The following is a 16,172-nucleotide window of genomic DNA, read 5'->3' as shown; positions in this document are numbered from 1 at the left end:
GAGCTTCATTAAATGGGTTTCCATGGCCGAGCAGCCGCACACAAGCCTAAGATCACCATGCATAATGCCAAGCGTTGGCTGGAGTGGTGTAAAGCTCGCCGCCATTGGACTCTGGAGCAGTGGAAACACGTTCTCTGGAGTGATGAATCACGCTTCAACATCTGGCAGTCCGACGGATGAATCTGGGTTTGGCAGATGCCAGGAGAACGCTACCTGCCCGAGTGCATAGTGCCAACTAAAGTTTGGTGGAGGAGAATAATGGTCTGGGGCTGTTTTTCATGGTTCAGGCTAGGCCCCTTAGTTCCAGTGAAGGGAAATCTTAACGCTACAGCATACAATTACATTCTAGACGATTCTGTGCTTCTAACTTTGTGGCAACAGTTTGGGGAAGGCCCTTTCCTGTTTCACCATGACAATGCCCCCGTTCAAAAAGCGAGGTCCATACAGAAATGGTTTATCAAGATCGGTGTGGAAGAACTTGACTGGCCTGCACAGAGCCCTGACCTCAACCCCATTGAACACCTTTGGGATGAATTGGAACGCTGACTGCGAGCCAGGCCTAATCGCCCAACATCAGTGGCCGACCTCACTAATCCTCTTGTGGCTGAATGGAAGCAAGTCCCAGCTGCAATGTTCCAACGTCTAGTGGAAAGCCTTCCCAGAAGAGTGGAGGCTGTTATAGCAGCAAAGGGGGGACCAACTCCATATTAATGCCCATGATTTTGTAATGAGATGTTCGACGAGCAATGAGATGTTCGACGAGCAGGTGTCCACATACTTTTAGCCATGTAGTGTATTTTCCTGACTGACCTGGCCTCCCTCTCTCTTCTTTCTTCAGACAGAATGCAGAGCTGGCCAAGCTGAGACAGGACTGTGCCAGACTGACCAAGGAGCTGGGGGAGAAGAGTGAGAGCCTCCAGGCTGATGAGAACGTCAAGAGAGGGCTGGAGACTAAGGTGTCTTCTGTAGAGAAACAACTTTCTCTGCTACAGGTAGGACTGACACACACACAGACACGGACACACATGGACGGACACGGACACACATGGACATGGACACACACGGACACAGACACACACGGACACGGACGGACACGGACACACATGGACATGGACACACACGGACACAGACACACACGGACACGGACATGGACGGACACAGACACACACACACGTTCAGACTAATGACAACATCTGGAGAGGGCTGGAGGCTAAGGTCTCCGACTAAGAACTGGCCCTGCTGCAGGTCAGTAGAATCAAGGGGGGAGAAGTCATTAGCCCCCCAAAACATCACAACAACCCCCCTAAAAAACTGATTTGGCTTTCTAATACAATGTCTTAACCTACAGTGAGGGGAAAAAAGTATTTGATCCCCTGCTGATTTTGTCCGTTTGCCCACTGACAAAGACATGATCAGTCTATAATTTTAATGGTAGGTTTATTTGAACAGTGAGAGACAGAAAAGCCAACTGAGATTTATTCCTGATTATTATTTGACCATGCTTGTCACTTATGAACATTTTTGAACATCTTGGCATGGTTCTGTTATAATCTCCACCCGGCACAGCCAGAAGAGGACTGGCCACCCCTCATAGCCTGGTTCCTCTCTAGGTTTCTTCCTAGGCTTTCGCCTTTCTAGGGAGTTTTTCCTAGCCACCGTGCTTCTACACCTGCATTACTAGCTGTTTGGGGTTTTAGGCTGGGTTTCTGTACAGCACTTCGAGATATTAGCTGATGTAAGAAGGGCTATATAAAATAAAATTGATTGATTGATTGATTGAGAATAACAACAACAAAAATCCAGAAAAACGCATGTCAAAAATGTTATAAATTGATTTGCATTTTAATGAGGGAAATAAGTATTTGACCCCTCTGCAAAACATGACTTAGTACTTGGTGGCAAAACCCTTGTTGGCAATCACAGAGGTCAGACGTTTCTTGTAGTTGGCCACCAGGTTTGCACACATCTCAGGAGGGATTTTGTCCCACTCCTCTTTGCAGATCTTCTCCAAGTCATTAAGGTTTCGAGCCTGACGTTTGGCCACTCGAACCTTCAGCTCCCTCCACAGATTGTGCTTCTTCTTGAGCCACTCCTTTGTTGCCTTGGCCGTGTGTTTTGGGTCATTGTCATGCTGGAATACCCATCCACGACCCATTTTCAATGCCCTGGCTCAGGGAAGGAGGTTCTCACCCAAGATTTGACGGTACATGGCCCCGTCCATCGTCCCTTTGATGCAGTGAAGTTGTCCTGTCCTCTTAGCAGAAAAACACCCCCAAAGCATAATGTTTCCACCTCCATGTTTGACGGTGGGGATTGTGTTCTTGGGGTCATAGGCAGCATTTCTCCTCCTCCAAACACGGCGAGTTGAGTTGATGCCAAAGAACTCGATTTTGGTCTCATCTGACCACAACACTTTCACCCAGTTCTCCTCTGGATCATTCAGATGGTCATTGGAAAACTTCAGACGGCCCTGTATATGTGCTTTCTTGAGCAGGGGGACCTTGCGGGCGCTGCAGGATTTCAGTCCTTCACGGCGTAGTGTGTTACCAATTGTTTTCTTGGTGACAATGGTCCCAGCTGCCTTGAGATCATTGACAAGATCCTCCTGTGTAGTTCTGGGCTGATTCCTCACCGTTCTCATGATCATTGCAACTCCACGAGGTGAGATCTTGCATGGAGCCCCAGGCAGAGGGAGATTGACAGTCCTTTTGTTTCTTCCATTTGCGAATAATCGCACCAACTGTTGTCATCTTCTCACCAAGCTGCTTGGCGATGGTCTTGTAGCCCATTCCAGCCTTGTGTAGGTCTACAATCTTGTCCCTGACATCCTTGGAGAGCTCTTTGGTCTTGGCCATGGTGGAGAGTTTGGAATCTGATTGATTGATTGCTTCTGTGGACAGGTGTCTTTTTATACAGGTAACAAGATGAGATTAGGAGCACTCCCTTTAAGATTGTGCTCCTAATCTCAGCTCGTTACCTGTCTAAAAGACACCTGGGAGCCAGAAATCTTTCTGATTGAGAGGGGGTCAAATACTTATTTCCCTTATTAAAATGCAAATCAATTTATAAAATTTTTGACATACGTTTTTCAGGATTTTTTTGTTATTCTGTCTCTCACTGTTCAAATAAACCTACCATTAAAATTATAGACTGATCATTTCTTTGTCAGTGGGCAAACTTACAAAATCAGCAGGGGATCAAATACTTTTTTCCCTCACTGTATGTATGTATGTATTTATTTATCAGGGATCTTGACAACATAAGTATTGCACCAGATTTAGCTAGTCTGTTGTGTGATCTAGGAAAATGAGGAATTCCAATACAGTGGGGGAAAAAAGTATTTAGTCAGCCACCAATTGTGCAAGTTCTCCCACTTAAAAAGATGAGAGAGGCCTGTAATTTTCATCATAGGTACACGTCAACTATGACAGACAAAATGAGAAAAAACTATCCAGAAAATCACATTGTAGGATGTTTAATGAATTTATTTGCAAATTATGGTGGAAAATAAGTATTTGGTCAATAACAAAAGTTTCTCAATACTTTGTTATATACCCTTTGTTGGCAATGACACAGGTCAAACGTTTTCTGTAAGTCTTCACAAGGTTTTCACACACTGTTGCTGGTATTTTGGCCCATTCCTCCATGCATCTCTCCTCTAGAGCAGTGATGTTTTGGGGCTGTCGCTGGGCAAAACGGACTTTCAACTCCCTCCAAAGATTTTCTATGGGGTTGAGATCTGGAGACTGGCTAGGCCACTCCAGGACCTTGAAATGCTTCTTACGAAGCCACTCCTTCGTTGCCCGGGCGGTGTGTTTGGGATCATTGTCATGCTGAAAGACCCAGCCACGTTTCATCTTCAATGCCCTTGCTGATGGAAGGAGGTTTTCACTCAAAATCTGACGATACATGGCCCCATTTATTCTTTCCTTTACACGGATCAGTCGTCCTGGTCCCTTTGCAGAAAAACAGCCCCAAAGCATGATGTTTCCACCCCCATGCTTCACAGTAGGTATGGTGTTCTTTGGATGCAACTCAGCATTCTTTGTCCTCCAAACACGACGAGTTGAGTTTTGACCAAAAATGTTCTATTTTGGTTTCATCTGACCATATGACATTCTCCCAATCTTCTGGATCATCCAAATGCACTCTAGCAAACTTCAGACGGGCCTGGACATGTACTGGCTTAAGCAGGGGGACACGTCTGGCACTGCAGGATTTGAGTCCCTGGCGGCGTAGTGTGTTACTGATGGTAGGCTTTGTTACTTTGGTCCCAGCTCTCTGCAGGTCATTCACTAGGTCCCCCCGTGTGGTTCTGGGATTTTTGCTCACCGTTCTTGTGATCATTTTGACCCCACGGGTGAGATCTTGCGTGGAGGCCCAGATCGAGGGAGATTATCAGTGGTCTTGTATGTCTTCCATTTCCTAATAATTGCTCCCACAGTTGATTTCTTCAAACCAAGCTGCTTACCTATTGCAGATTCAGTCTTCCCAGCCTGGTGCAGGTCTACAATTTTGTTTCTGGTGTCCTTTGACAGCTCTTTGGTCTTGGCCATAGTGGAGTTTGGAGTGTGACTGTTTGAGGTTGTGGACAGGTGTCTTTTATACTGATAACAAGTTCAAACAGGTGCCATTAATACAGGTAACGAGTGGAGGACAGAGGAGCCTCTTAAAGAAGAAGTTACAGGTCTGTGAGAGCCAGAAATCTTGCTTGTTTGTAGGTGACCAAATACTTATTTTCCACCATAATTTGCAAATAAATTCATAAAAAATCCTACAATGTGATTTACTGGATTTATTTTCCTCAATTTGTCTGTCATAGTTGACGTGTACCTATGATGAAAGTTACAGGCCTCATCTTTTTAAGTGGGAGAACTTGCACAATTGGTGGCTGACTAAATACTTTTTTCCCCCACTGTATATCCAAGGGAATGTTGATCTGCAAGGCTGCACCCTAGTTCTAGAGCTGCCAGTTTGCTGTGAGCCTTCGCTTTACCCACCGGCTGGTCCCCCACCCCTTTAAAACCTTACCCACCGGCTGGTCCCCCACCCCTCTAAAACCTTACCCACCGGCTGGTCCCCCACCCCTTTAAAACCGTACCCACCGGCTGGTCCCCCATTCCTCTAAAGCCTTATCCACCGGCTGGCCTCGCCTTACCCACCAGCTGGTCCCCCACCCCTCTAATGCACCTGTGATGCGGCTGGATCTCTGATGGCCTTGAAATCACAGAGCGCTGTGTTGGACTGGAATGCAGCCACACAATAATGGGGCTGACTGATGAGCTGGCTCACGGGCTGGCTGGCTGGCAGACTAATTGGCAGATTGGCTGGCTGACTGGCTGGTTTGCTGGCTGGCTGGCTGGCTGACTGGCTGGTTGGCTGACACCAGATGGAATGTGTGCTACGTGCCAAAGCAAAGTTTAAAACACTACTACACACCAGATGTGTTTAGTATATTTGGTAAATCCTAATGGAAGGGAGAGTGTGTGTGTGTTTTGTGTGTGTTATGGGATGTATGGAGTGAGTCAGTGTTTTACTTCCTGACAGTCACGAGTTCATGTTTAATCATTTAATTATCGTGTCCTCCTGGACCAGTCCTGAGGTTTATCAACAGAACGTTACGTAATACAAGGGCCTGTTAGTGAACATACACATTCCAGGCTCTTTACGCTATGTCACTATCCTTAGCCCTCCAGATTCTAGTCTCCCTCTTTCTTTTGCTCTCTCTGTTACTCACTCACTCACACACACACACACACACACACACACACCAGTTTTATATGTATTACTAACTCTGTAGCTGGATAATAATGTAGTAGATATGTTGTGTAGTTAGCCTCTGCTGCCCTCTGATGGTGAGTAACATACACTGCACCCCCACCCTTCATCCCCAGGCCAGACCCTGGGAATAATGTCACACTGTTATAATCATTGAAATACAATCTCATTCTAGTTGTGGTCATACATGACCCTGAGCGTGCTGTCACAATGCTTACTGTAGTATTACAGAATATTAAAATCTGTCTAACTCTACCTCAGGCCAGCCATGTAGAGACTGAGCAGGCACTGCAGAGGAGGCTGGAGGAGGTCAGTGAGGAGTTGAGGAGTTCACAGAGCACCCTGGAGAAAGCCCTGCAGGACGCTGCCACCCTCACAGGTAAGACATTATTCACGTTTCGGCCATGTTTGTTCAAATTCCAATGGACTAACTTGGTATGAAACGAAAATGCTCCATTGAAGTCAAAAGTAAAACTTTCCTCAAATTCAACCTTTCAATTTAACCCTCGGATGTTTAATAAACCGACCAAAAGAAGAAATCGGACTACCTATAGTCACGTTATTTGACTGCCAACCTTAACCAATGTTACTTTATTCTTCTAAATTGCAGTGAATAAGGTCTATTGATTGAACAGCATTAATAGTTTGTAGTGAGTGTTGTCTGCCATCCCTCCAGACCTCCAGGTCCATCTAGGCAGTGTAGAGGCTGGTCTGAAGGAGCGTAGTGCCCAGGTGGAGGCCCTCACAGCCCAGCTAGAGCAGACCGAGCTGGAGAAGGGACAATTGGAGGATCAGGTAGACTCCATCAATGTACTGCTGGAGGCCAGCCACAACAGAGACGAGGACACGGAGGTGAGTTATCAGATTATATCAGATTATATTATGTTAGGGTAGCACTTGCACACTCTGCGTGAGCCAGTGCTTACTAGTGCCAGAGAGGTTGAAAACAGAGAGACTCAAAATGCCATTACTTTCTGTAAACACCCATGATGAAGATTCAGAGCACTGTCAATGGCAAATTTGTTCACAAAGTATTTGCAGGAGGTAATCACAAGTTGAGTGTCTGTTTCAAACCTCTCTGGTGCTAGTGAGCATTGGCTTGTCCGGAGATAACCATGCTATATAACCATGCTATCGATGGTTCTTTTGAGTCCACTTCTGAATTCATGTGTATTTATGTTTTACAGGATAACTCCACTGAGTTGGAACAGCTAAAGAGCAGGTATGTTTTTGATCATCTGTCCCTCATAATTCTCTTTATAGATGTGGAGTTGGTCTTTTCTCAACAACACCAATCATTTATCTTCCAGTCTTCAGGACAGAGACAGTCAGTTGGCGTCACTCCAACAGGAGCTGAAGCAGCTCCAAGAAATGAAACGGGAGGCTACTGTAAGTCCTGTAAGTATCTCAACTCTGTCAGAAGTCGCTGTTCTGTTTTCATTGTGCTAGCTAATTGGATGGCCATTAACTTTGGCTAACTGAATCAGTTATTTCCTTTATTGATTCCCTAACTGAATCAGTTATTTCTAAAATAAATCCTAACTGAATCAGTTATTTCCTTTATTGATTCCCTAACTGAATCAGTTATTTCTCTATTGATTAAAGAACTGAATCAGTTATTTCTCTATTGATTTCCTAACTGAATCAGTTATTTCTCTATTGATTTCCTAACTGAATCAGTTATTTCCTTTATTGATTCCCTAACTGAATCAGTTATTTCTCTATTGATTTCAGAACTGAATCAGTTATTTCTCTATTGATTTCCTAACTGAATCAGTTATTTCTCTATTGATTTCCTAACTGAATCAGTTATTTCCTTTATTGATTTCCTAACTGAATCAGTTATTTCCTTTATTGATTTCATAACTGAACCAGTTATTTCTAACTGGTTTCCTAGCTGATTCAAATATGTATATTTACTGTATGTATTTGGACATTTCAAGGCAGAATTGTATCCATTGGGAAGATACATTTTGTTTCCAAAGTTTTTTTTGTTGAGAGAACCATAATGTTGTCTTTTTATCTTTCTAATGATCTTCTTACTCTGTCCCGGCAGGCGATCACTACAGCCGAGACAGAGCGGGCACCTAACAGGTATGTCTGGAGCAAGTCCACTGCAATTTCAGTTTAAGTCACCCATTTGAAGCTGAAACCATGTCACCAACTTTGTTTAATTCTGCTATTATGTACCTGAACATCCTCGTATGCATCTCTCTTTATTTCAGTCAGGAAGCAAGCCTGATGGCATCACTTCAGGAGGAACTGAAGCAACTCAAAGAAGAGATGGAGCAACTTAAAAACTCTCCCGTAAGTTTCTTTGAGCTAAAAGCGGTACATTTCTATATTTACACAACAGCTTTTCCATTATGAATATTGACATGCGTTCCCTTTTTTGTCAGGCTGATATCTCGGAACAGCTACTCAACAGGTGAGTTATGGTTTTATTGATACCTTGTTCCAGAAGAATATACTTACTAGAAGGGACAGAACATTGTCTTGAATGGGACTGTTAGTACTAGTAATTATAGTTCTATGCCTTGTGCTCACTTGGATCCCAAAAAATTATACTTTTCAAAACAACTTTATTACAACACACCATTGTCTAATGCTGGTTAACCATGTGGTACTTCATTCCAGTCTGAAGGAGAGAGCGAGCCAGGAAGCATCAACAGAAGAGGAAGTGAAGCAACTCAAAGAAACATCTGAGCAGGCCCAGAGCAGCACTGCTGTAAGTGTGCCATTCCTCTCCTACAGTTACCTTAGCCTGGTCCCAGGCCCATTTGTGCTGTTTTGCCAATCTTCTATGGTCGTTTGGCGTGACAATGACTATAGGAGTTGGCAAGACCGCACAAACAGATCTGGGACCAGGCTATAGTTTCCCTGCTTGTGTATCAACATGATCTGTACTACAGTAGAATATAGTTATCTGAATTCATGCTTTATGTTTTAGCAGTCCGACAACACAGCAGAACTGGCGGCGCTACAAACCAGGTACAAAGCCATATTCATCACCAAACCCATGGATTTTAACTTGGTTTTTCCCTTGTGGAATATCAAATCAAACTGTATTTAAAGTTTGTTTTAGAATCGCAACACATTTTACAGTAAAACAATATAAATTGTGATTAAAAGCTAAATGGAATATTTGATTTTTGGCTCTTCTGTATAGAAAGGATACTAAAGTAAACTGTGTTTCTGGTTGTTTATTAGTCTGGCAGAGAGGGAAGCTATGATGGCATCACTACAGGAGGAGCTAAGGGAAGCCAGGGCCCAATCGCAGAAGGTACAGGAGACCTTCGCTCAGGTCCAGCAGAGCCAGGAGTCAGAGCCGAGCACAGAGCTGCCGGTAGGACATGATGCACAAATCTGACTGAGCCATGATAATACACTTGATTGGTTTGGTCTGGTCTGACAGAAGTCATGGGGCCCGTTTTTGAAACGTTTAGATAGAAATAGGCTTTGTCGAACAAACATGCCTCTCTGACATGTAGAATAAGGAATCACGTCTGCTCTATTCATGGAAGTTCTATATGCAACCTTCGACAAAGATTGGCTACCGAACATATCCCTGGTTATGTAGTCTATATTATGTACACTGTGTTTAATGCTGCATGTACATCATTTGTCTGTTTTTACCTGTAAGCCAGAGCGCCACAGACAAATATCACATTTGTAGGAAATGTAATGGACATGAATGTTTTCTCATTGGTTCTGACTGACTGTCTGTGGTGTTTTGATTCCAGGAGCTGTTGGAGAAACTGAAGGAGGCAGAGGACAGCCACGTGACACTGCAGGCAGAGTGTGACCAGTACAGAACGGTCTTGGCTGAAACAGTGAGTACCTACACCAATACAACACGCTCAGTTGGTTTGTACATCGGCATCTCTAGATCCCTCAAATTCAAATCTGGATCTCGAAGCCAGTTCCACTGCTTTTTCATTATTCCCTCTAATCAGGGACTGATTTAGACCTGGGACACCAGGTGGGTGCAATTAATTCTGGTAGAACAGAAAACCAGCAGTACTCTGGACCTCGTGTAAAATTTGAATAACCCTGCTCTAGATTCACTTAAAAATGGGCCTCCAGCCTTTTTACAACATAAGACAATTACATGTTTGTAAGTGAGAGACAGGTGTAGATGGGGGATAGATCTACCGAATGGATCACCCAACACCTGCATCTATAAAGATGTGAAATTTGGGCGAGAGAGCGAGTTGTGGTCTACAAGATTTCATCCTGCAAAATTTCAAATAAAGAAATACTCACACAATCATGTATCTGTTCTCTACACAGGAAGGAATGCTGAAGGGCCTTCAGAAGAGTGTTGAGGAGGAGGAGCTGGTGTGGAAATCCAAGATGGCCGACTCTGCGGACCAGTTGAAGAAGGTGAAGGAGCAGTGTTTTCTCTCCTCTCCTCCTCCCTCCCCTCCCCCCACTGTAATATTTTGCACTCTGTAGTGCTGTCTGTGGCCCTGCAGTGTTTCCCCTTGGATTTTTTTCAGCAGAGGTAGGGGGGGGGGATTAGTGGGCATGGCCAATGGCGCAGTCTTCGACCCAACATTTTAAAGGCCCTCCTCTTGGCCGCAGAGACAAAATGTTGCTGTTTTAAAGCGAATTTCCTGCAATTCTACACATTTTGCCATGGCTTATGCTGTGTTCTTATGCTATCTTAGATTCTCTCCGTCTAGTTTTTATTGGTGAATGTTAATTATCAAAGATGATCTTATAAAAAAATATATAGCTCCATTATCTTCTCTACATACATTATAGCTGGTTTTAGTCGTTTAAGTTTACACTGAAAACATTTACCATCCTGAAAATTACCACAAATATATTTTCAAAAGCGGCCCACCGCTGCTCAATGAATATAGGGGAAACACTGCCATGTTCTAAACCAAACCCTCTCTACTCACACTAGGCCCTGGAACAAGTGCACACTCTGAAGGAGACTGTAGAGAGCTTGAAGGTAGAGAACCAAAGCATAGAACAGGTATAATAAATATATCCACATTTATAAAATCATTTGTTCATTCATTTCCACCTGAATGGGGTTATCATAATGTCATAATATCAGGCTGATTTCAACTACGGTCCAGTAGGTGTGTAGTGCTGGACTGGTACAGTCTGTACTGAATTATACTTTAGTAATGGACTCCTTACCCTCTTCCTCTCCCTGCAGCTGAAGGAGCAGGTGATGCTGTTGGAAGCCCAGTTGGAGAAACAGTCTGAGACTGCCCCGACAGAGGAGGAAATGACACCGGTACACATCTACATCCATACAGTACACCATAGGTACACTAGCTATACACATCAGCATTCATGTAGTAGAAACAGTCAGAGACCGTCCAGAGACAGGGGATAGATGACACTGGTACACCGACTAGTCAAGACATCATCATCCCATACCACCAGCTGTTTTGGGCTCTTGTCTCACTGAATCACATGGCTGACCAAATAATCTAGTACATTGCTGAGACTCTTATTTGGGCAATTCAGACTGCTTATTGAGGAGCTATTTGCTGAAGAATGATTGTTTTGTATTCCTGGTTTGCATTTCTTAATTGTATTTGATGTGTGTATCTTTGTAATTACAGTGCTCATTTGCAAAAGAGACCTTGGTCTCTATGACTCCCTGTCAAAATAAAGTTTAAGTAAAATGGTTGTGGTCTGTCTTCTCCAGTTGAAGCAGCTACTGTCAGAGTCTCAGAGTCAGCTGGAGTCAGCCCAGATGGAGGCCCAGATTCACAGGGAAGAGCTGCCTACGGTAGGAGAGAGAGAAGTCTCCACAAGAATAGTAAACAAACAAACATTTGACCACCTGGGGACATTTTGTTAGTCCCCACAAGGAAAAAGGCTATTTCTAGGGGGTTTAAGGTTAGAATTAGTGTTAGGGTTAGGGGTTAAAGGTTAGGGTTAAGGTTATGTTTTGGGGTTAGGGAAAATATGACTTTGAATGGGAATCAATCCCCACAAGGTTAGTTAAACAAGCCTGTGTGTGTGCGCGCCCCTGTCTCCTGACAGGAACCGCAGTGTGCTTGCTGTCTGTTGAGGTCTACTTGGTGTGTATCACAATTCTCTCTCTCCCTCCCCTCTTGTCCCTAACCCTTGGAGCTTCCTTTTCCAGGTCAGAGGTCAGCTGAGCAAGGCGACGGAGTGCGCTCAGAGCCAGGAGGCAGTCTCTGAGGCCAGGACACAGAATGGCCAATCAAAGCCTGAGGTCAGGGTGCACCGGAGGTTATAGGTCATGGGGCACCCTTCACTGCCTGTCTGCTCTACTGGGGGGTACTGGACTTTCTGGAAACTGGTCACTGGACAGCAATGGTTACCACCACCAGGGAATAGAGAGATATACAAATACTATTGGCTGATGTCATGACCATGGACAACAGCCAGAGGTTTTAAAATGTTCTGGTAATGGCAGCCATCTTGGTATGTCATAAATAGGGACTAACTCATAAATAAAATATCAGTATCTCTCCTGCTGTTAAACCATGTCTCTGTGGAGCTAGGATCCATTTGATCGCAGTAGAAAAGTCCCCTGTTATTTTACGGTCACATTTTGATTGATAAAACCATTACAACAATAAAAAAAACATAAGGGCATGTAATAATAATAATATAATAATATGCCATTTAGCAGACACTTTTATCCAAAGCAACTTACAGTCATGTGTGCATACATTTTTACGTATGGGTGGTCACGGGGATTGAACCCACTACCCTGGCGTTACAAGCGCCATGCTCTACCAATTGAGCAACATAGCCTGTGCTTCAGACGTGGGTAGTCACTAGCTCCAGAATGTTGCTTCCTCTGAGGCCAGACAGTGTTTGTCTAGTCTGTCCAGTCCTCTCCATACACAGCAGCTGCTCACCATGGCGTGTGTTTAACCAGCCAGTGTGTGTTGACTACCAGCTGCAGCTAACTAACCACAGCTTCTATCACGCTCATCTTAGCATGATCACTCACTCCTTGTGTTCAGTTTTCCACTGATTTTAGATTTTTCACTGAAGAGACACACTGTTTTAGACATGACACTGCTTCTTGCCTGGTGTGGAGTGAAGTGGGCACTAACATGACACAGGGTGGTGTGGGTGGGTGTGGGTGCGCAAGTCAAAACATGTTTTTAAAGTGCTTTTACATGCTTTTATCTATGTTTGTCTGTAGCAAGGAGGAACACAACATCTCTAGTATCCGGACAGATCTTAATCGTGTGTCTGTGTGTGTGTGTGTGTGTGTGTGTGTGTGTGTGTGTGTGTGTGTGTGTGTGTGTGATGCACCATATACTTATACTATATTTTGTGCATCTCAAGGTCCAGTCCCAGTTCAATCAGACCACCGAGGAGTTTGAGCAGGTACTAAACTCTCACACCCAATACTACAAACCAATCGGTAGCTCTTGCTAGCAAGTTTGACATTGGCTAACAACAAAACTGCTTAGTTAGACAGCGATTTGTCGGATCGACTGTTTCTCTGATTGACTGTTTTATCTCGATCTACCCCCCCAGGCTCAGAAAACGGTTGTAGAACTCCAGGCTCAGCTGGACCTGCTGAAAGAGACAGGAGACTCCCAACAGGCCGACACAGAGGACATAGCCCAGCTAAAGGTACCCGCATACCCATACCACTAAACATGACCCTTGGCTGCGGTCATCAGGACACAATGTTCTGGAACTTTCAGATACAAATCTGTTATGTAGAACAAACATGCCTCTCAGACATGTAGAATAAAATAAAAATAAATGTATATTCATGACATTTCTAACCGTAACACTGCAACGTTGGACAACGTCTGCCTACTAAACGTGGACCATCGGCAGTATTCATGAAGCATCTCGGAGTAGGAGTGCTGATCTAGGATCTCTAAATCTCTATGGGGTGAGATTTATAGAGGACTCTAGTGCCCGAAAGCCTGTATTAGCATGGGCGCCGCCATTGAGGACTTTTGCCATTTTTAAGTAGTCAACTGGGTGGGACTTCCTATGGGGTAAGGAAGGATCACATGATTCCATCCAGGTCATCAGGAGGGATCAGCCAATTAATTATACTCTCGAGCTAACATTCCATAACTGTAGGTGGCAATAAATCACCAACCTTGGCTTTTATACCTGTTCAAACAACACACTCCAGGTGGCAGTATGCACCCTTAAAGTTTGTTTACCAACTCATAGAAGTAGTAGAAGAAGAACATTTTACTACTTCAAAATGGAGATGGCATGAATGGCGCTGCCCGTGCGCTCAGACGCCATAATGGGATATACAGTAGCCTATACAATGATGCGATCTTTATACATCTCTATGGGTCACCCCTGTCCATTCACTATAGTCTAAAAGGCTAAACTGATCCTAGATCAGTACTCCTACTTAGATACGCTTTATGAATACAGGCCCTGGTCAGTGCTGAAGCCAACGTGGTTGTGTGAGGCCCGAAGGCTCAGTCTGTCCGTCTGCTTTCTCAACAGGAGCGCCTGCAAAAGGAGAGAGAACTAATCAAAGACCTTGGCCAAGCAGCCACCAAACTCCAGCAGCTCTTAAAGTCCACTCAGGAGCAGCTCGCCAAAGAGAGGAACAAACACTGCACACTACAGGACCACTCTGAGACCAAGGTGGCTATTACGATCTATTACTAATTTATTATGCCATGGTTGTGGGTTCAATTCCCGCAGGGATCACATACACAAACAAAAAATGTATGCACTCACAGTACTGACAGTCACTTTGGATATCTGCGTCTGCTCAGTGGAATACCGGGTATATGAATATATTATTATTGTATACTTAGCCTGAATGATTACAGTAATACTGTTTCAGACTGCTGCATGGGTGTGGTTATGTAATTCATGTTTTATATTTTTTTAGTAATGTCCATCAATGATTGATTTATTGATTGATTAATGTATTCATTGATTGGGTGTGGTTGTAAATTTGTATTTTTGTGTCTGACTTTCAGAGTATGTCGCTGAAGGAAGGAACATCTGTTTAAGAGACTGAAGACAAGACACTAAAACATGCCAAAAATGCCTTAATATGATTACTATTACCATAGTTATGCATTCCAAAACCATTCTTTCTTTGTACTGTAGTAGTTGATTCCTGCAACTCCTGTAAGAATCAAAGGACCAGTTTCACGGACATAGAGGGATGCTCAATGGAGAATCTCCATTTAGAATAACTTTTTAGTCCAGGACTAGGATTAATCTGTGTCTGTGAAACAGGCCCAAAATGTTTAGCTATCATTATGAACATTTCATTGTATGATCTATGATGAGGAAAAAAATACTATGCTGCAAACAAAACCTCCATTCCATCAACGATTCTGGCTGTCAGAAGTTATACCTAATACTAGCTCTGGTCCAGGGCATTACTGCACGTTCCTCCACTATAACCTGTATCGATATCGATCACACTAACGCCCTGGACCAGAGCTAACCTATTTCCTACTCTGCCTTATATTCACAATGACCCCCCCACAGAGTCCAGTGTTAAAAGGGGAAACAATTGTGCGTTTACGCGTACATCAACCTGTGCAATTACTTTGTGTGTGCACCCTATTATCAATATAGCACACTACTTTTGACCAGAGCCCTACAGGAAACCCAATGGGCCCTGGTCAAAAGAAGTGCACTATATAGGGAATAAATATGGTGCCACTTTGGATTGATGGATAGATTTTATGGTACACACAACGGATGGGAGAAAGCAATACAGTGAGGGCCTCCTTCAGTACTGTGTGTGCAGTAGCTGGCTGCCAACACACATGAATGAATTTGATGAAGAATAAACTACAATGTAGCTATGTGTTATGACTCAGTCCTGCTTGAACCTGTTGTTGTTGATATTTAAACCAAGGATCGCTACATTAGCCAGCTAATTTTGATTAACAGCCACACAATCGGAGGCTATGCTACAGGACTGCTTTGCTAGCACTGACTGGAATATGTTCCGGGACTCCGCCGATAGCATCGACGAGCTAACCACCTCCGTCACAGGCTTCATTCAGGAAATGCATCGCAGACGTTGTCCCCACACTGAAGGTTCACTGCTTCCCCAATCAAAAGCCCTGGATTTACAGAGTTTGGCGCTAAAATAAAGGACAGAGGTACCGCACACAGGGCTATCGCAGACAACCCTGAGGCTACGGCTGAGGACACGAACAAGTACAAGAAGTCCCGCTACGACATCCACAGAGCCATCAAACTATGCTGACATTCTAGGCAGAGTTGCAAAGAAAAAGCCAAATCTCAGACTGGCCAATAAAAATAAATGATTAAGTTGGGCAGTCTGAGATATGGCTTTTTCTTGCCTAGAAGGTCAGCATCCCGGAGTCGCCTCTTCACTGTTGACGTTGAGACTGGTGTTTTGCGGGTACTATTTAATGAAGCTGCCAGTTGAGGAC

The 16,172-nt window shown here is 44.0% G+C and overlaps 1 protein-coding gene across 6 annotated transcripts in view; it reads left to right on the top strand.

The window, feature by feature from the left end:
- LOC121576318 (ribosome-binding protein 1) overlaps positions 1-15,574 on the top strand; it is a 38,874-nt gene extending 23,300 nt beyond the window's left edge. The window contains exons 9-29 of one of the 6 annotated variants that reach the window (XM_041889417.2): positions 839-992; positions 6,040-6,157; positions 6,455-6,630; positions 6,966-7,000; positions 7,089-7,176; positions 7,835-7,872; positions 8,004-8,085; positions 8,178-8,206; positions 8,416-8,506; positions 8,729-8,769; positions 8,989-9,124; positions 9,522-9,611; positions 10,072-10,164; positions 10,697-10,768; positions 10,958-11,038; positions 11,459-11,542; positions 11,903-11,995; positions 13,090-13,131; positions 13,285-13,383; positions 14,239-14,382; positions 14,727-15,574. In XM_041889417.2, the coding sequence (XP_041745351.2) occupies positions 839-992; positions 6,040-6,157; positions 6,455-6,630; positions 6,966-7,000; positions 7,089-7,176; positions 7,835-7,872; positions 8,004-8,085; positions 8,178-8,206; positions 8,416-8,506; positions 8,729-8,769; positions 8,989-9,124; positions 9,522-9,611; positions 10,072-10,164; positions 10,697-10,768; positions 10,958-11,038; positions 11,459-11,542; positions 11,903-11,995; positions 13,090-13,131; positions 13,285-13,383; positions 14,239-14,382; positions 14,727-14,759 (1,819 nt within the window). In that variant the 3' untranslated portion in view covers positions 14,760-15,574. Of the gene's footprint in view, positions 1-838; positions 993-6,039; positions 6,158-6,454; positions 6,631-6,965; positions 7,001-7,041; positions 7,177-7,834; positions 7,873-8,003; positions 8,086-8,177; positions 8,207-8,415; positions 8,507-8,728; positions 8,770-8,988; positions 9,125-9,521; positions 9,612-10,071; positions 10,165-10,696; positions 10,769-10,957; positions 11,071-11,458; positions 11,545-11,889; positions 11,996-13,089; positions 13,132-13,284; positions 13,384-14,238; positions 14,383-14,726 lie in introns of those variants that run through there. The other 5 variants (XM_041889414.2, XM_041889405.2, XM_041889397.2 and 2 more) reach the window with 5 other exon arrangements.
- Positions 15,575-16,172: the final 598 nt, after the last annotated feature.

The sequence above is a fragment of the Coregonus clupeaformis genome, chromosome 1, assembly GCF_020615455.1.
Source record: "Coregonus clupeaformis isolate EN_2021a chromosome 1, ASM2061545v1, whole genome shotgun sequence".
Classification (NCBI taxonomy): domain Eukaryota; kingdom Metazoa; phylum Chordata; class Actinopteri; order Salmoniformes; family Salmonidae; genus Coregonus; species Coregonus clupeaformis.
Note: the sequence above shows the minus strand (reverse complement) of the source record. Positions and strands in the feature narration are given on the sequence as shown.